This window comes from Staurois parvus, unplaced genomic scaffold, assembly GCF_062004578.1.
Source record: "Staurois parvus isolate SC_StPar_1 unplaced genomic scaffold, SC_StPar_1.0 ptg000019l, whole genome shotgun sequence".
Lineage (NCBI taxonomy): Eukaryota > Metazoa > Chordata > Amphibia > Anura > Ranidae > Staurois > Staurois parvus.
The window spans coordinates 18,003,898-18,029,199 of record NW_028317815.1 but is presented as its reverse complement, the minus strand read 5'-3'; the positions used below and the strand labels follow the sequence as shown (position 1 = coordinate 18,029,199).

Below are 25,302 nucleotides of genomic sequence, written 5' to 3'. Positions count from 1 at the left end.
GATTCAAACGGCAGGCGGATTGGAGATAGTGGAAGTTCTTATGATCAATATAAATAAGGATATGATGTGGAGATTCCTCCAGCAGATGTTGCCATTCTTGCAGTGCCAGCTTTATAGCCAGAAGTTCCCTTTCACCAATAGGATCTGAAAACTTCTTAAAGAAGGTACAAGGACAGAGTTTACCATCATGCATTTGGAGAAGGACAGCCCCCACTCCCAAAGATGAAGTATCTTACCTCCAAGAAGAAAGGCTGGAAAATGTCCAGATGTAGAATAGATGCAGAGAGGAAGGCGTATTTTAGTGTGTGGAATGCCTTGACTGCCTCAGGAGGCCCGGTTCTGGCGTTGGAACCCTTCTGGGTCAAAGAAGTGATTGAGGCCACCAGCGCGGAACAGTTAAGAATGAACTGGCTACAGAAGTTTGTGAATCCCAAGAAGCGCTGTGTGGTTTTCAAACCAGAGGGCTGAGGCCAGTTGGAGTGGCTTGGAGTTTGGCAGGATCCATAAACAGTTCCTTATCCGTGACTATGTAGCCTAGGAAAGGAACCTGGGTTTGCTCGAAGAGGCTACACATTTTCCATATTGAAAATAGATCTTAAATATCAAATTTCTTCCTAAATGTAGGCTGAAATGTATTCTGCTACATGTTTTTGGAAAATAAAAATTCCAATAAGTGTATATTGATTAGTTTGCACAAAAGTTATAGCATCTACAAACTATGGGATATATACTGGAATTTTGACAATTTTTTTTTTTTGGCAGCATCAGCTACTTATAACTGCAATATTGCAGCAGACATTTTTATACTGACACTTTGTGGGAACCAGTGAAACTAATACAGTGATCAGTGCTAAAATAAATAAGAAAAATACACTGATCACTGTACTAAACTGGTTGGGAAGAGGTTAAGATCTAGGGCAAAGGGTTAAACCATGCACCTAGCTATGTGTTTGGTGTACACTAGATGGCATTGGTACAAGAGAGTGATAGTGTTCCCAGCTCTGATCTTCCTCCCTGCCTGACGATCTGTAGGCGCAGATCCATTCACCTGAACTTGCAGATCAGGTTCTGCTGCGACAGCTCACAGCAGACGCGATCTGCCAGCAGCACACCTGCACCCTATGTGGTGTAAGTGCAAAATACGCATACACCGCCCTGTAGGCGCAACAGTGCTATACGGCAGTCATAAAGTGGTTAAAGTACTGCTCAAAACAACTGGCAACTCTTTAAAAACGCTAAACCCATGAAATTAAGATTTATATATGTCAAACGCCAAGTATATGCAAACATTTGAATCTTTATGCCAGTTTTATTCCATGTTCTGTATAGGAACATTTCATAGCCAAGTAAGGCAGGAAATTCAGGTAGATATAGCAATTTCATCAGATTTCAAAACAATACCCTACTAAGTTTTTGGCTACAGTAATGAACACAAAACCAGAAGTACAAAGCATTTTAATATGGTGCAAGTTGGTACAGATAACTCTAAAAGGGGTCATAACAAATGATACAGGAGCCTAAATAAAAAAAAAAATATTGTGAACATTGGTTTAATTTAAAGCTCTACACCCAATCGCAAATATTTTGAATTTTAATAACTATTTAGTTAAATACATGTAATGAAAATATTTGTATATGAATTCCTTTTAAATTTCATATGCCTTTACAGTCATATTCACATTTACCTACAAACCAGTAAGTTAGGGAGAGGGACAAACTACCTAACAAGGATTCTTACATTTAGTCTAATCACATTTCTTACATTTTTTGTCAACGATATTGTAACAACGGTTACAGCAATCAAGACAGTATTATAGTTTACCTCCTATGTCGTGGTCACAGCTTAGTGAAAAATAAAACCACAATAGAGGAATTTATATACTAAATGCTATAAAATTACATGTATTAACAATATACGGCTAAAGTTAGTCTTTACAAAATAGGTGCTTACACATTTGAGGATGTTGGACTTCCATTTGTAAAATAAACTTAAATGTCCTCCAAATGAAGAACGATGAACCTAACACAATTGTCTTTAATAAAGTATAAAACTTTCAGAAACAAACAACGTGGAAATTATGCATAGCGGAGCTTGGTATAGTAAAATACAAAAACAAATACTTCCCAATGTGCTGCATAAAAAAAACACCAAAAAAAAAGCAAAAAGGGAGGCGTGGTGCATGTTAACAGATACTACAATATTACAGTATATTACTGTAATTGTTACAGATCGGTTTATCTACCTAAAATAAACATGACTGGGCCTAAAATGGTTCACAACATTTGTGAAAGAAAATGCAAGGGCTAGCACTGTGCTATGCTAGGTATACACTAGTAAATTTTCGAACAAACATTTGTACAAAAATTCTCTGTACACTGAACAGCTTAATCAAGGTTGTTCAAAAATTTTCAAAACATTCTTTGCTCTTAACATTCAATTTTGGAGTGAATAGACTTTACAGATCAAAAACTACCATTAGAATGTGTTGAAAAAAATATATTTTCCATCCTGCAACTTAAAAAAACAAAACAAAATAAATAAATTTAACACTCTAGACAAATATCAAACGTCAATTTGACCTCACTAACAATGAGAGAAATGGCACAAACCATTACTAAAATGAAACTTTGAAAGGAAATCTACTAGTGTATACCCAACTTTAGCCTTCAAACCAGTCTCTGGGGCCTCTAGGCTCTACATTTTGCACAAGGTGAGATTAAGCCCTGCACCTTTAAAAGACTCACCTCCATCATTCAACTGTCAGAGCCTATACCACCTGCAGATTTTGCAGTATTTGACAGTTGAATGACAAGGGGCATGGCGGGGCTTAATTTTAATGTGGACAATGAAGACCCCCATTTACTATCTGGGTCTCCAAGAGGATTCATTGGTAAGCCACCACAATATTTCTGCACTTCAGCACTGTGACCATAGAAATGTTTGAACCGAAGTGGTTCACTTTAAAAAAAAAAAAAAAAGGAAACCTGTACTGAGGGCCCATATATAAGCAATGCAAGTTGCCTGGATGTCATGCTATTGAATTGGCTTAAATACTTTGCCTTTAGTAAATGAAACCCAAATAGACACTGCACTCTGCAAAGTGCAGTTGCACCCTGCAAGTGCAGTAGCTCCACAGCTTAGTAAATGAGGTAAAGCTTCACTTTGCAAAGAATACCCAATCATGTGCAAGTAAAAAAAAAAACCTGCATTTTACTTGCGCATGATTGGATGATGGAAGTCAGCAAAGCTTTTGCTCATTTACTAAGCTCTGGAGCAACTGCTTTTGCAGAGTGCAACTGCACTTTGCAAAGTGCACCATTTATTTGCCTTTAGTAAATCAACCCCTCTAAGTTACTTACCTGGAACAAATATGCAGACCAGCAGTTCTGACTTAACATGCTGCATGCTTGTCCCAGGTTAGCATCTGCAGTTCTAAATCCAGGAAAATGGCTTTCGTTGGTGATCAGAAATGACAGCCTGTTTCTCAACGTGGTTTTCCTTTAAAAAGGGAAAGCTCAAAAATGTTACAGCAGTTTGCCAACTTGTTACTACTACAGTACTTAAATGTTTTTATAAATCAAAAATCTGAATTATTTACATTACATGTGTAAGTTTTCTTAGTGTTTCAAGTGTCACTTAGCATTCAAAAATGGGCTAGGTTTTCTTTGTAGCCATGCTCCTTGAAAAAAAAAACAGTGAAGATGACATACCCAACACATCACACACACTAACAGGTTTGTTGGGTTAACAAAGGTCAGATCCTTACATGTTCACTTTCACATATATAGTTTAATCCCATCATATGGCTATTTTTTTTTTTTTTTTAAAGGACAACCATACACAAAAATACTGTATTCTGGTAACCATTTTGGTCATATCTAGTCAGCATTTGGTATACTTTTTTTTTCCTGACATGCCTTTATATTTTTCTTCCACGTTTGTATGCAGTCGTAGTTATCCTTATATGTGAAAGTTCAAGGGATTTGAGAAAACACTACTAGTAGTGCTTGAGCAGCTGCAGCTGATTGGGCCAGCATCAACAGCTTCCTTCCAAGTTGGGACCAGACCCAAGCCCATCTGTGATCTCAACCTGGTACTACCACTTTTGCTGGGCAGCATGGCAATGTAGAGAAAAACTGAAAAAACTGAGGCATGTGTAGAAAAGAATTTATATACTGAACACTATCATGTAGATTAGTTATCAGAATACAATTTTTTCTGAGACGGCCATCTTTTAAGCAGAAAAAAAAAGGGGGGGGGGAGGGGCGAAGAGCGTGCAGATAACCTCAGTTGACTTTAACACGCAAAATTATGTTTTCATGTATTTAAAGACACAGAATCACAGGCAGAAATATAAAATGGACATCTGTATTGGATTCTTTATTACTTTGATGAAGGTGGTGGGCCTTGTTCAGGGTTTGAAGCTGGTGGTGGACCGTGCAGATTGGTTTCCTTGTAGACAAACCATGCATTGCCTGCCCACAAAATCAAGTTCAGGAACCCAAAAGCCTTAAAATGAAATACAAAAAAAATTTAAAAAACAAACAAACATACAGCTGGCCAACATCCATCTAACAAAAAAACGTCCATATGTGCAAAGTAACATGGAAGAGTCATCACCTTCTGCTGCCCCTTTGTAAGAGCAGAGCCACGGTCTTGCTCCCCCCCCCACATTAATTGGATGACTAGAGTCCTACCAGGTAAATTACTATAAAGCAGTGGTTTGCAACCTGGGGTACATAAAAAAAAACTGAAAGGTGAAGTGCAATTAAATATTGTGACCAAAGCAAGCATCACTAAATGACATTAGGCTGCGACAGTACAGGCCTGGCAGGAAGGAGCAGAGCGATCCAACGCCAGCCTCTTCCTGCTACAATTACACCCACTAGCAGCAGTCACAGCAAGCTGCCATGTACTCTGCAGGTGCACAATGAACTGCAGGCCTTGGGGGGAAATATACAGAGAGGAGCCTCATGGTGCCCAAGTACCTGTTTCTATTAACATACCCACTAGGTGATCCCTGTTACATAATTTTTGCTTGGTGCTGCCAGAGACCATGGCCTGACGTACTCTAGGCTTAGGGGGGAGAGCCTGGAGGGGGGACAAAATTGACAGCGTCTGTCCTGCGCAAGTCTGTGAACCTCATCACATTATGAATCAAGGCCAGAAATTGCATTATTGCATTGTTTTTTAATCCAGTTTCTTGGAAATTTAGTTACGTTACAGGTACATGTCTGAATTAAAACAGCAACTATTTAACAAGCACACACAAAATATAAAAAGGGGAGGATGAAAACCACTGCTAAAGAGAATGTGTAATTTTCATATTTATGTCCGAAATGTACAATGCGATGGGTAGATTTTTTTTAAGAATGCTCTGTATCATGTATATTATAAAGTTCACAGTAAAAGGATTGCATTTTTCACTTTTGTGTAAAATCTAGGGTTCGGAATAGGGTAAGGTTTAGTCTTAGATGGCTGGGTTACAGGTTTCCATCTTCAAGTGACAGGACACTGGAAACCAGTGGGAGGGGGTTATATGGGGGATCATTGCAGCTCTGACCGTTATCCTCAGTTCTCTTTTTTATTTTTGGGAGGGTCCAGCACTTCAGGAAGTCTATTTTAAGTCAAAAATATTTGGTCTTAGATGACTGACAGATCCAAAAGCAATACATAAGAGGGGTGGGCAACAGAAAATAAAAAGGTATAAAAAAAAAAAAAAAAAAAAAAAAAGTGTAAAGGCTGAGTACTGGGAGGAAGTGGGGGGGGGGGGGGAGAGAGAGATGGGCGGGTGCTGAGTACAATAAGGTGGGGGAGCAGAGTATTGTAATGAGGGGACTAAGGACAGTAATGGGGGGAGCTGAAGACAGCAAATTACAATCACACAGCAGACCAGAAAAGACCAGCACAGTCAAACCATAAAACAGTTATGCTGGAATGTACCTGTTGGTGAGGGAGGTTAGGGCAATGTGAAAAAAGTGTTGAATTTTTTTCTTTTTTGTCGAAAAGGTCATACCTAGATCTTACTCCCAATTAGAAAAGAAAAAAAAAAAAAAAGGGGGAAGAATAAAATCAGTCTCAGGGTGGAAGAGAGACAAGTAAATAGTAGAAAGATTATGCCAGACTGGCTCGCCTCTGTGGCACAGTCACGAAAGCAGTTAGGGCGTGGGCTATGTCAGGTGAATGCAGAAGGGAGCGCAAGTATGGATCAAAGCTGAAGAACACCCCAGAAGCTCAATGAAGGATCCACCAAACTGAGTGAGACTGGAGGAGATAAGATCCCCATCTGGAGTAAAAAAATCAGGCGAGTATGTCCACCAAGGGTGAGACAGAGGTAATGCTGGGGTAAAAATCACAATCATGCTGTATGGGGACCAGATGGGGAAGGGCCAGGGGAAATAGACGTAGTACGGAATGCTTCCTGGGTGACCCTCAGGGTGGTACTCAGTCAGGTGAGCACTGAGATCCCGTGATAAGGAACAAGCCAGCCATGGCTAACTTAGGGCAGTGCCCTGGGAATTCTCTAATTCCATGGCAATGAAAGTTTGGCTGCAGTGTGCCAGCGAACCAGGCATTTAAGGTGGGCAGCTCTATAGCAGGAACAGATATCAGGTAAGCCTACCCCCTCCGCATATCTTTGGTGGAGTCAGTAGATGGAAAGCAAGCCTGGGTTTCTTATGGGACCAAACAAAGGCCTGGAACATCGCACTGACTCTGGAAAAACTGCAATCGGAACGACTAGGAGAAGTGAAGATGTCAGACTGCGCCAGAGTCAGAGGAAACATTCATGGCAGATGATTTTGCACAGTTAAATTTTAAAGAACAACAGAGAGCCATAACCCTGAAGGGCCTGTATAGGGTTAGGAAGAGAGGTGAGAGGATTCAAAAGAAAGAAGGAAAAAAAAAAAAAAAAAAAAAAAAAAAAAAAAAAAATCGGCATATGTTGCAACCTTATGCTCACCGGAGGACTTACGGTAGCCAGAGATGTTAGGGTCCGCATGAATCATGCACAGGAAGGGCTCCAGGGTTAAGATTAACCGCTTGCCCTCCAGAGGATTTACTCCCCTTCCCGACCAGGCCATTTTTTGCAATACAGTGCTGCGTTACTTTAACCGGCAATTGTGCGATCATGCAACACTGTACATAAATGATATTTGTTATTTTTTCTCCCAGAAATAGAGCTTTCTTTCGGTGGCATTTGATCACGTCTGCGGTTTTTATTTTTTTGCGCTATACACAAAGAGAACAATTTTGAAAAAAAAAAAAAAATCAAATTTCTTCATAAATTTAGGCCAAAATGTATTCTGCTACATGTCTGTTAAAAAAACCCCAATAATTGAATATTAATTGGTTTATGCGAAAGCTATAGTGTCTACAAGGGGTGGTATATACACACACCGGAATTTTTATTTTTTTATACTAGTAATGGCAGCGATCAGCGACTTATAGCAGGGCTGCAGCATTCTGGGTGGGAACTGACTAACTGCCACCCCCAGTGACACTAATACAGTGAACAGTGCTAATAAAAAGCACTGATACTGCACTAATGACACTGGGCAGGAAGGGGTTAACATCTGGGCAAAGGGTTAACAGTGTGCTATGTGTTTTACATCATGTGCAGTTTTACTTTGGAGACATGATGTTTTCGATCTTTCTGCTGTGCACAGAGATAAAAAGCAGCATGTCCATGCTGAGAGGAGAAAGACCTGTGTTGTTTACACACAGGTCTGTCCCCTGACAGCTTTGCCGACAATTGCAGAGTGCCGGCTGGGACTCGGCATGCACGCGTCCCCAACCCGGAAATGCAACACACACACACAATTTTGCGTAGCCATGCCGCCCTGTAGCAGTACTTCTGCTATAAGGCAGAGGGCAAGTAGTTAAGATTAATGGAGAAAGCTGGCACCCTTGGTGTGCCCCGTTAGATAGGGAAGAAGGCTGATCTGGTCTTGTTAACCTTGACAGAGACCGAGGGACAGAGTAGGAGGGAGGTGATCCACTGTAACAAGGAAGTGTCAAGACTGATATGGGCCAGGGTCACCTGCAAAAAATTAGAATTGTCACAATCAAAAGCCTTTTCGGCATAGGTAGAGAGTAAAATAAGAGGATTTTTTTTTAGAGGTCCTGGCAGCATGAAATCAGGCTGAGAACATGAATGGTGTTATTAACAAGGATTTTCGCAAACGATTGGTCTTTAACAGTGCAATGGGCCTGTAACTGCCATGGTGCAGGATCCTTGCCTTTCTTGGGAATTCGCAAAATATAGGCCCTGAGTGCGTCTGGGGTCATAGCCTTCCCCTTTGACAGCAGCCACCATACTTGGAGAGAGCAGGTCAAAGAAGGTCCTATAGTAGGTTGCGGTCAAACCATCCGAGCCTGGGGCTCTCTTTGGCTTAGAATGAGAGAGCGTCACCCCCAGGTCCTCTACAGTGATTGGAGCTTCCAGGTCTTGGCAAACAGAGGAGAGGGTGGGCAAGCCAGAGGAGGCAATGTAAGAATGCATCTTCAACTGAGCACCTGGAGGGAGACCCAGGGGGCATTCAGAGTGAGGTTATACAGAGCCCGGAAAAAAAAAAAAAAAAAAATGGAATTCGGCAGCCATAGAGCCCGAAGCGGACAGCTTCTGTCCAGTTGCTGATGTGATATGGGGAAAGAGTTAGAACGCCCAGGAGTGCTCAAGCAAAACTCGTACATGGTACAGTCAAATACTGATTTGATTAGGATTTTTCTTCTGTTCATTTACTTTAAAAGTTTCTATTTTGTTAATAAAAATAAACACTTCTATTTCTTAAAGAGTTCTTAATTTACAGCATTTTCACACCTGCCTGAGACTTTTGCACTGTACTCTATATGGGATGGAACATTGGTTATTATAGCAACAGATTTCCTTACTCCACTAACAAACAAAAGCTCACATTGTGGCCCTCCCCATCTGGGGACCTACTACTCCATGATTAACCCAGAGGCAGGCAATTTCCCCAAATTGCTCAATCCGGTTCTCCATTTCTCCTCCAAACCCTCTGGCCTATGCAGTCATTTGGGAGAGCGAATTGAAGACCCAAATTGATAAAAAAGATGACTGGGAGAAAGCATTTAATCTGTCACACAACCTTTCTGTAGCCATCATTTTAGCAAGGTGGTACAGGTGCCCAGACCCTCTGCATCAATTTATCCATTACTCTCCAATATGTGCCGGCAATGAGGGAACTTAGAGGGCACTCCACTTCATATTTGGGCAAACTGCCCCCCCCCAATTAAGAGGCTCTGGGCTTCTGTTCAACTATATTGTAAAGTCATGGGGACACTTGTCCCCAATACCTCTCAAGCTACCTTAGTATCTTACCTGGATAATTTAAAACCACTAAACTGGCGTCATCCTTTTTTGACAGCTGCTAAAGCCATTATCCTCTCAACTGGAGATCCTTTTATGTACCTATGCTGGCTTTATGGGTACTGGAAATGTACTTGCTTATTGATCGGAGCACTGGCAGCAGAACACGACAGGTTGGATAAGCATACCAAGACCTGGGGGGGGGGGGGGGGGGTCATCTGAAGCATGTTCTGTAACTCACAGGAATTTCAAGCCATGCTTTCCTCATGAGTTGGAAATGTCAGGCATGGGGCACGGGGGTATGGTTTAGAGCATTTCCCCGTCCTCCCCCTTTTCCTCTATTTTTCCTCAACCACCCCCACCTTTTCTCTTTTTTGCTACTATGCATTTGGATTCCTAATGCCTTACCATACTTTACATTCCTGTCAGATGTGCATCCCTCCATGTGCCCAATACCAAATCACTACTTGCCTAATTGGAGATATTCTGAATGCAGTCCTATTTATCTGACAGGAGTACTTTTGTTAATCCAGGATGCCAAAACATTTTTATCACAGTAACTGCTGCATGGATTGGCTTATTTTATTGCATTCATCATGAAGTTAGTCTCCAGAACATTCCCAAGCGCTGTAACCAGCGATCATACCTGTGTTGTGTAGGTGTGTAACCCCATTTACAAATTTTGTGCAAGCACCATTTTTGCTTTTTTTTTTTTTTTTTAAAACAATAAAATAAGATCGAAATAAAAAAAAATATATACCAATGTCGATTTTTGCTGTGTTATTTACATTCTGCCTACCAGCACATGCATAGTACATGGTAAATTTAAGCCAAGCTTCTGGATAAGACCTGGCTCATGCATTTAGTGAATTTTGCAGAAACGCCCCAAAGTCCATTTGACATGGTTTCTTATGGAACATGTCCACATCTGTTTTTCAGCCGCTGTTTTTGGAAAGAGCCAGAGACTTTTTTTTTTTTTTTTTTTTTTACGCAACATGGTGTTTTTGGCTCAATAAGAGATCATTGGACACATGGCAGAAATGCATGTAGTGTATTTTAGAGGAGTTTTTAACCTGCATAACAAAACAAACCCAAAAACCCCACAAAAAGCACTGCAGAAAAGGAACAAAAGAAAACTGCATATGTGTGAGCCAGGACAAACTGTCAAAGCTACCAGTGTGCTTATGTAGGCTCTCAACCAATCTTGTAAGCTCTCAAATTGCTGGTGTTATAGCTGCTCATATGTGCAGCACCATGGGAAAAAGGCAGATATACATGGAAGCTAAGATAGCACTGTCTTCCGTGGATAGGAGTTTTTAGTTTTACTTTAAGCATGTCTCCATTTTTTTCTTCTCCATAATATTTAAAAAAAAAAAAAAAAAAACAAGACAAATCTACTTACCACGGAAATGTTTAGCGATCCCATATGTGGTTCCATTTCACTATGGCAAACATAATAACTGGTCTGATTGCATAAATATTTAGCAATATTTTCCGTGTTGGTCACAGATTTAACATCAGTCAATCCTTTAGCCCATGCAGAGGAACTCACAAGCCACATAAAGGCAAAAATGACTGTGATTATAAAATCCTAGAAAGGAATAGTCACAGGTATAAATATTTTGGTGTAAGCAGAACCTTTTGATAAAATGCACCTGGGCCCAGACTGTGGATATTAAAAAAAAGAGAAGTACAACCAAAGCTCTTTTGACTGTACTTCCGTGGATCACAGGAGTGGAGTTCATTCTGCACTCCTGTGACCCATTTTGTTAGCTGACAGAGAAGCCCAACTTTCCCAGCTGTTTGTACTGTTGGACTGTAATTAATGCTCAAAAGATCACAAGACTCTAAAGGTTAGGTTTTTAAGAGCTTAAAAACATCTGCTGTGTGTTAACATTAGAAAGCTGGAAGGCGGTCAAGACAGAAAATAGCTGAGATTACAAATTATGAAGATGAACTTCTTCACAATTCCTATAGCTACAGGGGTGAAGAAGGGTTTGCATTAAAGTGCTTTTACTGCTTGTTCCAAATATACAAATACTTTAATATGCATGATCTGGGCACAGGTTCTTTTTAATATCTAAAAATAACTTTTGAGTGAAACATTGGTTAGTTATATGATTAAAAACAATTCTGTCATCTCATACATGATCATTATTGTAGAGCTGAATTCTAATTAACAATACAATGCAATTGCCACCTTTAAAATTCACATTTCTAATGCTATAACACTACATTGGAACTGGAAATGGACGACATTTATTGAAAAGGCTGATCCCTCAGAATTACAATGTAATAATTAATTAGACAGTGGCAGGTTTGACAGGAACTAGTTATTTTACCCAGCTAGTAAACTTGCTTCTTCGTAATGGTTTCCCTTTAAATAGTAAGGACATTAGGTCTACCGGTATAGAATAGTATGTTGAAAAGCATGTTTAATTTTAGGATTTTGCCAAATAAAAATGGCTTCAACATAACGTAACTTAAAAAGATATCAGATTTTTAAAAATCCATACGATTTAGAATTACCACTTTGCAATAAACCATCAGAAATCACATTAACAGCACTTACCAGTGGGAACAGTCATACTGTATCATCCATGCAGCAATAAGGAATAATTGACAATTAATTTACTTGACCACCACCAAAACAGAAAACCAGCTTTTAAGAAAAAAAAAAACAAAACAAACCCCCCCCCCCCCCAACAAAAAAAACACAGCTTTCAACATGCATTCAAATTGGTCATCGAAAAGGTTGTACCTAAAGGCAGGGTATACATGCACAGTTTTTTTTTGCTAAACCAGTGGGTTAAGTGAAAAAACAAAACAAAAAAACCACACCAAAAAACACTTGCCAGATCCCTGCATCCACAAGCCCAGATCCCCCCCCCCCCGCCTTACCCACCCACCAGAACTGATCTGTGCTGCAGCCATTGGCTGTATACGCCGATTGAATGCCGATTTTCTACCAGGACTGTTCAACAAATTTTGGTATGTATGAACCCGGCTTTAGAAGGGATCTATCTCACAAAGGACTTCCTAGCAACACTTACCAGCCAGCCTGCAAAACCACCAATTTGGCCCTGTCTAACAGTTTGTGTAAAACTAATGCGCTCATACACACACCTAAAAAAAAAAACAAGTGGACAAAGCCATATCATAGTGTTCATGTATGGCTTTGTCCATTATTTTGGGGATCACTCTTTTGTATGGCGATTTTTCAACAATAAAGTTTATGTGCAGCAATCCAATTTTCTTTTTTCTAAATATGGCCTTTGGGAGGGCCTGATTGCTATGCACTGTGATTGATCACCGTTGTGCCCTCTACCTATATTACTAATATATACACACACCTCTGTTTACGAATGTAATTAATTCTGCGGGACTTTTTGTATAGTGAAAACCAGAGTTAGACTTACCGGTAACTCCTTTTCTACGAGTCTTCCAGGACAGCCACTTGAGACTTAGAGCTCCTCCCTCCGGATCAGGAAACACACCATCCCCCCATGCCTTTTAAAAGGCGGACCTCCAGGCCTCCAATCCAGTTTTTAATTGAGAACTAGCGGAAGACACTGAAAGACACAATTATACCTAAATATATCTCTATTCATTCAACCTTAAATTTTTCGGTTGCACATTAGAAGGGTGGGAACTACCGGCTGTCCTGGAAGACTCGTAGAAAAGGAGTTACCGGTAAGTCTAACTCTGGTTTTCTCCCTACATCTTCCAGGACAGCCACTTGAGACGATAACCAAGAACTTACCCCCTTAGGGTGGGCCCACCGCCTGGAGGACCTTGTGTCCGAACGCCTGCTCCTTATCCGACAGGATGTCCAAGCGGTAATGCTTCACGAAGGTAGAGTACTTCGACCAAGTGGCTGCCTTACAGATTTCCTCCGGTGAAGCCTCGGCTCTCTCCACCCAGGACGCTGCCAACGATCTAGTCGAGTGAGCCTTAACAAAAGGAGGCGGAATCCCTAAAACCTTGTAAGATTCCCCTATTGCCAGCCTAATCCACCTGCCTATCGTGGCCTTAGATGCTGCAAGACCCCTTTTCTGCCCCGAAAACAAAACAAAAAGGGAATCTGACTTCCTAAATTCCTGGGACTTGTCTAAATAAATTATAAGACTCCTCTTCACATCTAGCAACCCCAGCCTTTCTTCCTCTTTACCTTCAGAGGAAGAACAAAAGGTCGGTAGAACTATATCCTGCGACCTATGAAAAGAGGAGGATACTTTAGGAAGAAACCCTGGATCCGTCCTAAGCACTACCCTGTCCTTAAGAATGGTCAGGTAAGGCTCCCTAATAGAAAGCGCTTGCAGCTCACTCACCCTACGGGCCGTCGTGATGGCTACCAAAAAAAAACAATCTTTAAGGTTAAAAACATAATTGTTGACTCTTCCAAAGGCTCAAAAGGTTCCTGGACCAAGGCCTTTAGAACCAAGGACAGATCCCAAAACCGGACAAGATCCTACCTTAGTAGGCCTAGCCTTGGAAAGAGATCTGAAAAAATCCACTACAAAAGGGTTCTGTTGCAAAGAGACCTGCAAAAAAATACTCAAAGTTGATGCTTGTACCTTCAAGGTGCTGATCGAGAGGCCCCGATCCGCACCCTCCTGAAAAAAATCCAAAATTGTCGGAATGTCCAGAGGCCTTGGTCGGCCTGAACACCACGAGTTAAATTTTCTCCAGACCTTAGAATAAATGGCTCTGGTTACTGGTTTACGACAGTTTACTAAAGTCTTTACCACCGAATTGGAGAACCCCCTGGCCCTGAGGATCTCTTCCTCAGAAACCAAGCCGTCAACCGTAAGGTCTTGACCCACGGATGCAGAAGAGGACCCTGCGCAATCAGATCCCCCCTTTCCAGTAAAGGAAACGGGCGAGCTGAAGCCAGCCTGTTCAGTAGAGCGAACCAGGGCCTCTTTGGCCAGAAGGGTGCAATTAAGATCAAATCTGACCTTTCCTTCAAAAATTTGTGCAGGACCGCCGGGATCAGTCTGATCGGAGGGAACGCATAGGCCAAAATGAAGTCCCAAGAGGTTGACAGGGCGTCTATCCCCAAACTCTGCTCTCGCGGGTTCAGGGAAAAAAACTGATCGACCTATTTTCCCGTGAATCAAACAGATCCACCTCCGGATTCCCCCACTTGAACACTATCTCCCGAAAAAACTCCTGGTTGAGTGACCAATCGTCGTGACTGAAAGATCGACGACTTAGGAAATCCGCCAGCCAATTGTGTGAACCCTTCAAAATGCACCGCCGATATCGACCGCAGATTCTGTTCCGCCCAGGTCAAAATACTGCCCGCGATCCTCTGCAGTGAAGGACTCCTTGTACCCCCCTGCTTGTTTATATAGGCTACTGTTGCTACGTTGTCTGAAGGAATCTGCAAATTATGGTTTTCTAACCTTGCTTGAAAGGCCTCCAAGGCCTTCCAAACCGCCAACAGTTCCCTTTGATTTGAGGGCCTTAACAAGTCCTCCCGGGACCACTTCCCTGAGCCGTTCTCCCTTGCAGATGGGCTCCCCAACCAAAACTGCAGATCTCTTGACCCTGGACAGAAGTTGGATCATCCGATCCAATGTCAAGATATCCCCGTCCCATACTTTCAATAAGACAGCCTGTAGTGGTCTTTGGTGGAACCTTGCCCACGCAACTGCTGGAAAACAGGATGTCATGAGACCCACTGCCCTTGCGACTTCCCTCACTGAGACCGGCAGGCTGCACTGCAACCCTGCCAATACCCGATCCATCTTCCTGACCTTCTCCTGAGGTAGAACAATCTTTCCCTCTAGAGATGAGATCTCGTACCCTAGGTAAACCACCCTCTGAGCGGGTATAAGAGACTACTTTTTCATGTTGATGAGCCAACCCAGAAGGAGATTCTGAGCTACCCCTAGGTCCTCGACCAACTGCTGACGAGACCCGGCCACCACGAGTAAGTCATCCAAATATGGAATTATCATTATTGACCTCAGTCTTAGAGGAACCAGAGCCTCTGCCAAAACTTTTGTAAAGATCCTTGGTGCCGACGCCAGCCCGAAGGGCAAGGCCCGGAACCGCCAATGGAAGGTCTGCGACCCCATCCTTATGGCCAACCTCAGGAATTTCTGGCTTGCCTGATGGATGGGAATGTGAAAGTAAGCATCCCTCAAATCTAACGTGGCCATGAAGCACCCCTGGAAAAGGATATTCGTTACCGAATATATCGATTCCATTCTGAAGTGCTTGTACTTTAGGGCCTGATTCAAGATCAACCTGAACTTGCCTGAGGGCTTTCCCACGACAAAGACGTGGGAATAACACCCCAAACCCAGCTCGCTCTGAGGCACCTGAACCAGAACTCTTTGGTCCACCAGTTCCCCAATAAGACCGCACAGCGCCTGAGACTTCCTGCAATCTTTGGGAAGGTTGGTAATCAAGAACCTGCTTGGAGGGGAGGCCTCGAACTCCAGTCTGTAGCTTCCCTGAATCAGGCTCCAAATGTAGGGGTTCGGGGAGATAGAAGCCCACTGAGGGAGAAAGGACCCCAGCCTTCCCCCTACTGGGCCGCCCAAGTCATAGCGACTTGGAGGATCCTTGAGGAGGATTGAATAATATTCCTCCTCGTCCCGTTTTTATGCCCTGTCCAATGCTTCTTTGGCTGTATCTCCCTACCCAGCATCTGGGTTTTAGGGCGAAAAGTTTTCCTAGGAAAGGTTTTCTACTTTCCGGAAAAGCCTTTTTCCTATCTGCGGTACGTTCTAGAGCCTCTTCCAGGCCCAGGCAAAAGAGGTTATCCCCCGAAAATGGCAATGCGCATAGGCGCAATTTAGACACTGAATCCCCTGTCCAAGTTTTTAGCCATAAAGCTCGCCTAGCTGAATTCACCAAGGCTGAAGACCTGGCCGCGAGCTTGACCGACTCCGCCGAGGCATCCGCCAAAAACCCTGCTGCTTTAAGAAGCAGCGGTAGTGATTTTAAAATTTGCTGCCTCGAGGTTCCTGCTGCTAAATGATTTTCCACCAGCATTCCAAATTCCTGGCCACACAGGTCGCAGAAAGGGCTGGCCCTAAACTAACTGATGCGGATTCCCAAGCTCTCCGTAATAAGACCTCCCCCCTCTTGTCCATAGGATCCTTTAAGGCCCCCATGTCCTCGAAGGCCAGATCTGTTTTCCTCGAAATTCTAGACAAAATAGCATCCAACCTTGGAACCTTATTCCAAGGTTGCGAGGGATCCTCATCAAAGGGGAACCTTCTTTTCAATGCACCCGAAAAGAAAGGCTTCCTCTCCGGGTTTTCCCACTCTTGTTTGATAGTCTCCACCAGGGAACTATGCACTGGGAACACCCTGGTCTTTAGCGTGAAGCCCCTGATACATGAGATCATGCTTGGACAAGGCTACTTCTTCCTCCTCAATCTCCAGAGTTTCATAAATCGCTTTCAAAAGCTCGTCCACCTCCTCTAAGGCGATCTATACTTAAAGCCCTGAAAAGCAGGAGATTCCTCAGACCCCAAACCCAACTGTGAAGACGTACGGGATCGAGGCACCTCCTCCTGTTTCTTCCTCCGGGACTTCCCGCCTAGAGGCCCCTACCATCATGGCAGACTGCGTCCCAAGCTCTAGCGGCGTCTGGACCCCATCAAGGAGGGACCGAAACGCCTGAAATGTTGCCGTCATATCCTCTTTAATAGAGGACAAAACTTTATGACATGGCGTGAAGGACTCGTCCTTAACTAAACTATCAACGCAGCTGCGGCATAGGGGCTTCTCATATCCCGACCCTAACTTAGCCGCACACACTGCACATTTCCTCTTTGGGGCCTGTCCTGCATTTTAACCTAAAAACGACAAAAAGAAATAGGCACCTATCATCCAATTTCCTAAGACCCCCTACTGTACCCAGTGCTACGGGGAACCTGCAGTGTGCCCACAATCACCAGCCATGCGGACTGAGGGACCTCCTATAAACCTCCCAGGGATCAAGCATAAACGGGGGGCCTTCCCAAGCTTACCTGTGAGGAGCCGGTGCTGGGACCAGGATCAGCCTGCAAAGGTCCGGCTTCCATCTTTTCCCCCCTGCGTGGAGACAGCGCCGCTGTTCTGCACGCTCATCCAGCATTTCCCGGGTGGCAGCCTGCACCTCTTTAATGGAGACCGGAACCGCCTCTCCGGGGTCCAACGCTGACGTCACTGGGCGGACTTCCGGCCATTAGAGCGCATCCGCCCCCTCGAAACCGCGCTACTTCCGGTCCTTGGAGCGCAGGCACTGCAAATGGAGGGCCCTGCTTGCCAGAAGTCACCCGACTTCCGGCCATTGGAACGCAAGGCCCCGCCCAACCGGAAGTCCCGCCTGCCCCCACGTTCATTCCACTGAATGCCCGGGAAAGAGAACGGCAGGCTGAAGGGGCGAACTTAACCCGTCCCCTTCCCCGTGATACCGCCAACGCCGGTCACCCGCCTGGGTAAGAAGGCCACCACCGGTACCAGCCCCACACCGTGGAAGGCACCAGGGAGAGGAGGTAAACAGACCTGCTAACACCCTTCCAGGACAGCCTTCCCAAGAGTGTGAGGATCCTGATGGTTCGCCTTTTAAAAGGCATGGGGGGATGGTGTGTTTCCTGATCTGGAGGGAGGAGCTCTAAGTCTCAAGTGGCTGTCCTGGAAGACGTAGGGAGAAAAATGTGTAAACCGAAAGGCCATTTCCCATAGGAATGCACTGAAAACCAATTAATCCGTTCCGGAGGTCAGAAAAAAATAAATGCTACTAATATACTGCATTAGTTATTTTATTAAGTCATGCGGTATTTTAGTAGTGACAATATGTTAATGTTACAGCCGACAGCAGGGTTCCCAACTGACAGCTGAATGCAAAAGAATTGCTGGCAATTAAAAAAAAAAAAAAAAAAAAAAAATTACATAAAAATAGCGTGGGATTCCCCCCTCCCATCCATACCAAGTCCTTTGGGTCTGGTATGAATTTTGAGGGAAACTCCCACGCCATAAATAATGGCGGGGGCGGGGCTGTGAGCGAGTGCACCCCCCCCTCCAAACCATACCAGGCCACATGCCCTCAACATAGGAGGGTGAGTCAGGGCAGGTGGGCACTTTGTTTGGCAAGTTTGAAGACCCCTGGTCTAGGGTGTAATACAACCTTCTCTTTACAGGAAAGGGCTGCCAGTTCAGACACAGACAGATGTGATAGCCACCAGAATGACTACTTTGCATCAAGAATCTCCAAGGGAAAATCTCAGAGATTCAAAAACAGTGGTTTCTGCAAGGCAGAAAAAGCCACATTGATGTCCCAGGGAAGCATAGGATGCTTCAAAAGGAGACCTGTTACAAGAAAGACCTTGAATAAAAGGATTCAATAAAGGGAATGTGAAGCCAAAAGGCCAAAAACTGCCCATTCAGCATACTAAGAGCTAGGCTTTGGTCAAAGCCTGTTTGTAGGAAGGCCAGAGTGCAAAAGCACAGAGTAATCTCTGGGAATGGATTTGTCTGTAGGTCCAGGTATGAGAAAACATTTTCCTGGAAGTAGCTTTTCTTGCTTTCAGCAAGGTATGAATCGCAGACTCTGAGCCCCTCCCTATCCTTTGAGGCTGGATTTCAATAGTCATTCACAGACTGAAACAGGATGGAGTAGAGGTGCCTTGAGAAAGCAGATCTAGCCTGTTGGGAAGAGTTCAGGGGTCTTCTGCGATCTCGCACAAATTAGGCAAGTATATTGACCAAATTATAATTTTTATGCATATTGTCCACCTCCAAGCTGTATAAACTTGATTGCTTATTGGATTTAAGCTGATCAGGTGAGGTGCATTTGTGTAATGTGGCCTAAGAAGATCAACATCCTATATCAAGGTGTGCATAATTAGACCGCTTCTTTTTCTCAGGCAAAATGGGCCAAAAAGATTTGAAAAGTCAAAAATTGTAAAAAAAAAAAAAATCTCAGGAGGGATGCAACACTCTTAAAATTACTAAGATATTGGAGCGTGATCACAGAACCAAACTTTTTGTCAACAGGGTCGCAAGAAATGTGTTGAGAAAAAAAACAAAACAATGTAAATTAACTGCCAAAGATTTGCGAAGAATCAATCGTGAAGCTACCATGAACCTACTATCCTCCAATGTTGTCATATTCCAAAACTTCAATCTACCTGGAGTGCCCAGAAGTACAAGGTGTTCAGTGCTAAGAGACATGGCCAAGATAAGGCAGGCTGAAACCCGACCACCACTGAACAAGACAAGATAGGGACAAGAAATATCTGAAGACAGATTTTTCAAAGGTTTTATGGACTGATGAGATGAGAGTGACTGATGGACCAGATGGATGGGCCTGTGGCTGAATCAGTCGTGGGCACAGAGCTTCACTTCAACTCAGACATTAGCAAGGTGGAGGTGGTATGGGCTGGTATTATTAAAGATGAGCTAGCTGTACCTTTCTGGGTTGAAGACAGACGTAAAAATTAACTCCCAAACCTACTGCCAGTTTTTATGACACTTAACTTCAAGCAGCGGTACAGGAAAAAGTTTGCATATTTCAAGACCATGATATTTATGCAGGACAATACTCCATCACATGCACTGAAGTACTTCACTGCGTCACTAGCCAGTAAAGGCCTCAAAAGATGAGCGACGACATGGCCCCCTTCCTCACCTTACCTAAACCCTATGGAGAACTTGTGGCTCCTTAAATGGGAGATTTACGGTGAAGGAAAACGTTACATCTCTATGAATAATGTCTGGGAGGCTGTGGTTGCTGCTGCACAAAAAGTTGATAGTCAAAGACTTCCATTCATGGAGTCTGTCAATTTCTTGATCTGTTGACTGGTATTGAAAAAGGGTGGCTATACTGGTCACTGATTTTTTTTTTCCTGAAATGTTTATTTGTAAGTTTTAAGTTGTAAATTTTGAGTTTATTTTCACTTTAACAGATGAAAACAAACAAGTGAGAAGGAAAAATTTTTGTTTTTCATTTAGTTGCATAATAATTCTGCACACTAATAGTTGCCCAATAATTGTGCGCGCACACATTCTCCTAAGAAAGCCAAAACCTCAGTTTCACTTTATTAAATATTCACGTATGAGGTTTATTAACATTTTGGATTGACCGAGAGCACTGTAGTTCAATAATTAATCCTCAAAAATTCAACTTGCCTAATAATTGTGCACAGTATGTCTCTGCACCAGGTTTATTTGGGCTACTTTGGTGCCAAAAGAATTACTATTTTCCTCTTGCTTTTTTGTGAAGCAGACAAGGCAGAATCCTCAGTGGAGGGAAGGGACAAGTTAGCCTGAACTGAGACCAGGGGATAGCTAGAGTATTTAAGGCTAGAGCTACAGGATCCCTAGTACTGGATATACAAAGTGGTAGTTTGTTGTGGTACCTGAAATTGGTGTCCCTTTAGAAAGGGGAGGTCCGGTGTTGGAGGTACAGCCTGACAAGCTCTGAGCACCAAGATGTTGATGGGGAATTTGTCTTCTCTTGACCATCTTCCCTAAATGTGCATGATTGTAATACTCTTTATGTCTGTTCTAAGAACTTTCCAACTGTAAAAGGAAGGAAACATTTTCCCCAATGTTCAGAGTTGAAGTGGTGATCCACCAGGTCAAGAACTATCTTGTTTGGGAGGATAGAAGCTTGGGTAGATCTACTGAAAGACCCTTTTTCCATGCTGACAGATCATTTAATTGGAGAATTCTTGGAATTACATTAAAAAAAAAAAAAAAAAAAAAAAAAGAAGTACAGCCTTGAAGAGGGTGTTGCCCCTTTTGAAAACGTATTGGTATACAAAACGCGTTAAGGAGGAGCCTAGCCACGCTGTGACATCACGCCGCCGGATCATGGAGGTCTGGCGGCCATCTTTCTTTCTCACTGGTCGGTATATTAAGCAGCTTCCTAAGCTGCATTCTTTTATTCATTTGGAAACTCTGCATTATGTGTGCGTTTATTTACTACTATTTTGGATAACTTCCCAATAAAACTTTAAACATACTACACTATGGGTACCTATATCTTTTGCTCCACCACGAGCACTTAAACCCCCCAGGACCCCGGGTGTGTGTCTCCAGTTTAGAGAAGGGATCCTATTTGTGACCAGACCCTTATACAGCACACCCCCTTGAGGGACCTTTGACATCTTAAGCGCCCAGACCAACAGGATGTGATTTCTACACCAGGCTGTTCCTTTTTAGATGGGAGAACCTCTGGCTGATTGATATGATTAAATGCGCATTAAGATTGCGCTTCTGGTGAGTTTGTAATCTTACAGTTTTATCGCCCACCACCGGATTAATATTTCCCACACTGGGGCCACACAGATTTTTAAGCTTGAACAACTGTTCAAATATTCATTTTTGGGAATTCACTCCGATTTTATCTGTACACCATATATGGGGCGGTTATTATGCTAATCACGTTATTGAGGATAATATTTTATGTGGACTGCTAGTTTGTGTAATATTAGCATCACAGTGTATATATTATGCATACACATTGCAGCATGTTTTCGCTCTGCACTTTATTTGTTCTTGGTATCTATTGAGGTTTGTGGTTCCTTTTTGTGCATTTAGCTGCTATCTAGTAAGCATTCGCTAAGCCCTCACATTTTATTTAAGCTTTTCAACATTAGCAAGCATGTTTTGTGACGCTCTCTCTTCAATACAGTAACAGTGTGGGGGGATAGCAATCTTCTGCAGCTTCCTCCAACATCCTTTTAATTTCTCTGATTCAGCATCCTTCAGGACTGGCATATCAGGACCTGCCTACAGTTGGAAACTGGAGTGTCAGAGAAGGTGGAGAGAGTTTGAGCTCTGCACAAAAATGGCTGAATTAAGGCTATAATCTGTCTGAGAAAAAAGTGACGCAAGTGCAGAGAATTCTGCTTTTGTCAAATAGGTTGCTTGATTAGTGCCTGAAATGCAGCTAGAATTAAATGCAGAGACCAGAGTTAAAACGGGTCCTTCCTCCGATGCAAAGGACACCATCACACCAAGGTGGAATGTTAAGCGGATGTTCACCTGCTGGTTAGAGCCGGCTCCCATTTGCCTCTGCCATAGCTTCAAGTGAGGGCATTGCCAAATAGGTGATGTGTACGCTGTAACCCAGTTGTAGACCAGCTTGAAATGAATCCTTGTGGCAAGAGGACAGGAGGAAGCGCCTGAACACCTTATAAGGGCTCAAGGCGGATTAAGTTGTACAACCAGTGGTGTGATACAACACCTAGCCTTCTACCCAAGAATAAGCTCTAAGTAGTGGAATTTTAGCAAAGTTTAAAAACTGGATTTTTGTAGACAGGAAGCCCTCCCCTATACGACCCCTCTCATACAGGAAGTGCTTAAGTTTTGCAACAAGCAATGCATCCCCCACAGATGGGCGGAACCTCTGTGTTCCCCGATGTACTCCAAGACATGGATTTTTACAGGCAAGTAAAAAAAATCCACTTTTCTTTATCGTACATCACAGGATACAGAGGGATCATATCACTACCTAATGAGATGTTCAAAAGCACTGCTTATAAGGGGAGGGAAACACTTGCAGCCTTGCAAATCTGATTAACAGAGACATAATTGATAACTGTGCTTCCCCAGCCCTGCCCCTTGTGAATGCTAAAAAATATATACATACACAAGGTTACTAGTCATAATAATCAAACTCAATTACGAACGTGCTAAAAGTCTCTAGTAAAATGCCAGTGCATAAAGAAAAGTGCCAAAAATCTTGTGTTCACCATCTTCTTAAGCAAAGTGCAAATCAATCTGTGTCACTCCACCACAGTAATCAGTTCACTCCATGCCCATGCCCCTCTGGGTCTGAAGTCACCAGAACAAGGCAACAACCCAAGTTTATACTAAGGTAGGTCAAAAGGCACTTTTTCCACAGCTCCGCTGTGTTTGGCAATACACTATATACTCCTATATGAGTCACTATGTATTAAATATCTCATGTCCATGTAGGAGAAATGAAAGTGGAATATGGTTTATTAAAACAAAAACAGAAAAAAAAAAAAAAAAAAAAAGGTCACACAAAATACTCAGTGCCCAACATGGCACCCCGGAGTCATTTGTCAATACGCCGTATAGATTACCACCGCTCTGACCAGCATGGGAGCCGGAGTGCGTTCCACAATGCGGAAGTGGCCCATGAACCAGAAGTTCCTCCCCCTACGTGTTTCATCACATCCGAGATGTCATCATGAGGTGTGAAATTTTAATGTTCACAATGGAAAGGACTGAGGAATTTACAATTGATATGCTCATATTACCTGAGCAGCAGCTACCCAGGTGATTTTGTTGTGTAGTTTACACTGTTGCGCAGGGGTTTCATTTATTTTTCAGTGATGGATAGCCCTGGGAGGCAGCTACACTCCTGGTAGAATGAGAAGTATTTGGAAATGGTGGATTCTTTTCCTGTAGGCAATAGGGTTGGAAGATTAGCTGATAAATACCAAACGGGCAGTAGTCGACTGACTGTAGTAGCCAGGTGACCCTTTATTCTGTCAGGACCAGTTCTCTGCAATGGTTTTTTTTGTTCCCAATACAACTTCTTCCGTGCCTGTTCTATAGGATTCAGGTGGAAGGAACACTGACGATCACAGTGCAACCAGAAATATGGAGCTAGACTGTCCATGGGCGCCTCTGGCTCAACCAAATGTCCCGTTTCAGGGTCTGGTCTTTCATCCTCCTTGATGATTTCTGGCTTTAATATTGAAACCAGAATTCTGAAGGATCGAGGGGCAGCTGATGCAGTTATTCCTACTTTAAAAAGCCAGGATGACTTTTTCTAGGGACATTTCTTATAGGACTTTGTTGTCTTGGTGTGAAGCTAGGGGGTTCCACTCCTGGAAGTATGCCATTGGCCAGATCCAGTTTTTTTCTTTTTTTTTTTAGCAGAGGTTTTGCATTCATTTGTGCAAGCCTTTGTTCAAGGAGTCGTGCATTTGGTTACTATGAGGTCACCCTTGCCTCCATGGAATCTAATCTGGTTTTGCAAGAACAACCTTTTGAACCTATTCAGATCTTTCCATTAGTTTTTTTTTTTGACTCGGAAGGTGGCATTTCTGGTTGCTATAACTAAGGCAGCAAGGGTGTCTGCATTGACAGCTCTGTTTTACCTATAAAATATTAGCTATATTATGTGTATCTAGGAAAGAATCCAGGCCTTTTTTAAAGCAATCCACTGAGCTAGCAAGAACCAACTCTTGAGGGAGTCTATTCCACATTTTCACAGCTCTTACTGTGAAGAAACCTTTCCGTATTTGGAAATAAAATCTCTTTTCCTCCAGACAGAGTGCCCCCCTTGTCCTTTGCGATGACCTGAGGGTGAAAAACTATACAGAGTTCACTATATGAACCACTGATGAATTTATCTCTTGAAGAGATTTAAAGGGGGGATATGATCAACTTGTATAAATACAATTCCTTTAAATTTTTCCCTCATAGCTGAGCTCTTCCATGCCTGTCATCAGTTTGGTTGCCTTTCTCTGCATTTTCTCCAGTTCCCCAATGTTCTTTTTGTGAATTGGTGCCCATAACTGAACTGCATATTTCAGATGAGGTCTTACTAATGATTTGTACAGGGGTAATATGATATCTCTCTCTCTGGAGTCTATACCTCTTTTAATACAAGAGAGGATTTTGCTTGCTTTAGAAACTGCAGCTTGGCATTGCATGCCATTATTAAGCTTGTGATCTATCAGAACCTATCTCCCAGATCCTTCTCCACCATTGATTCCCCCAGTTGTACCCCCCCCCCCTAGTATGTATGATGCATGCATATTCTTAGCCCCCAAGTGCATAACTTTACATTTATCAACATTAAACTTAATTTGCCACATAGTTGCCCAATTACACAGTGCATTGAGGTTGGCTTGTAAGTTGGAGACATCCTGTAAGGATGTTATTCCATTGCACAGCTTGGTGTTATCTGCAAAGACTGAAATTGGATTTATAATCCCAGACCCTATATAGTTTATAAATATATTAA

The 25,302-nt window shown here is 42.8% G+C and overlaps 1 protein-coding gene across 1 annotated transcript in view; it reads right to left on the bottom strand.

Annotated features, from left to right (window-relative positions):
- Positions 1-1,438: 1,438 nt before the first annotated feature.
- SYPL1 (synaptophysin like 1) overlaps positions 1,439-25,302 on the bottom strand; it is a 59,156-nt gene continuing 35,292 nt past the window's right edge. Inside the window, exons 4-5 of the mRNA XM_089685298.1 lie at positions 10,735-10,923; positions 1,439-4,510 (exon numbers count right to left, since the gene is read on the bottom strand). Of these exons, the coding sequence (XP_089541424.1) occupies positions 4,385-4,510; positions 10,735-10,923 (315 nt within the window). The 3' untranslated portion in view covers positions 1,439-4,384. The remainder of the gene's footprint in view (positions 4,511-10,734; positions 10,924-25,302) is intronic.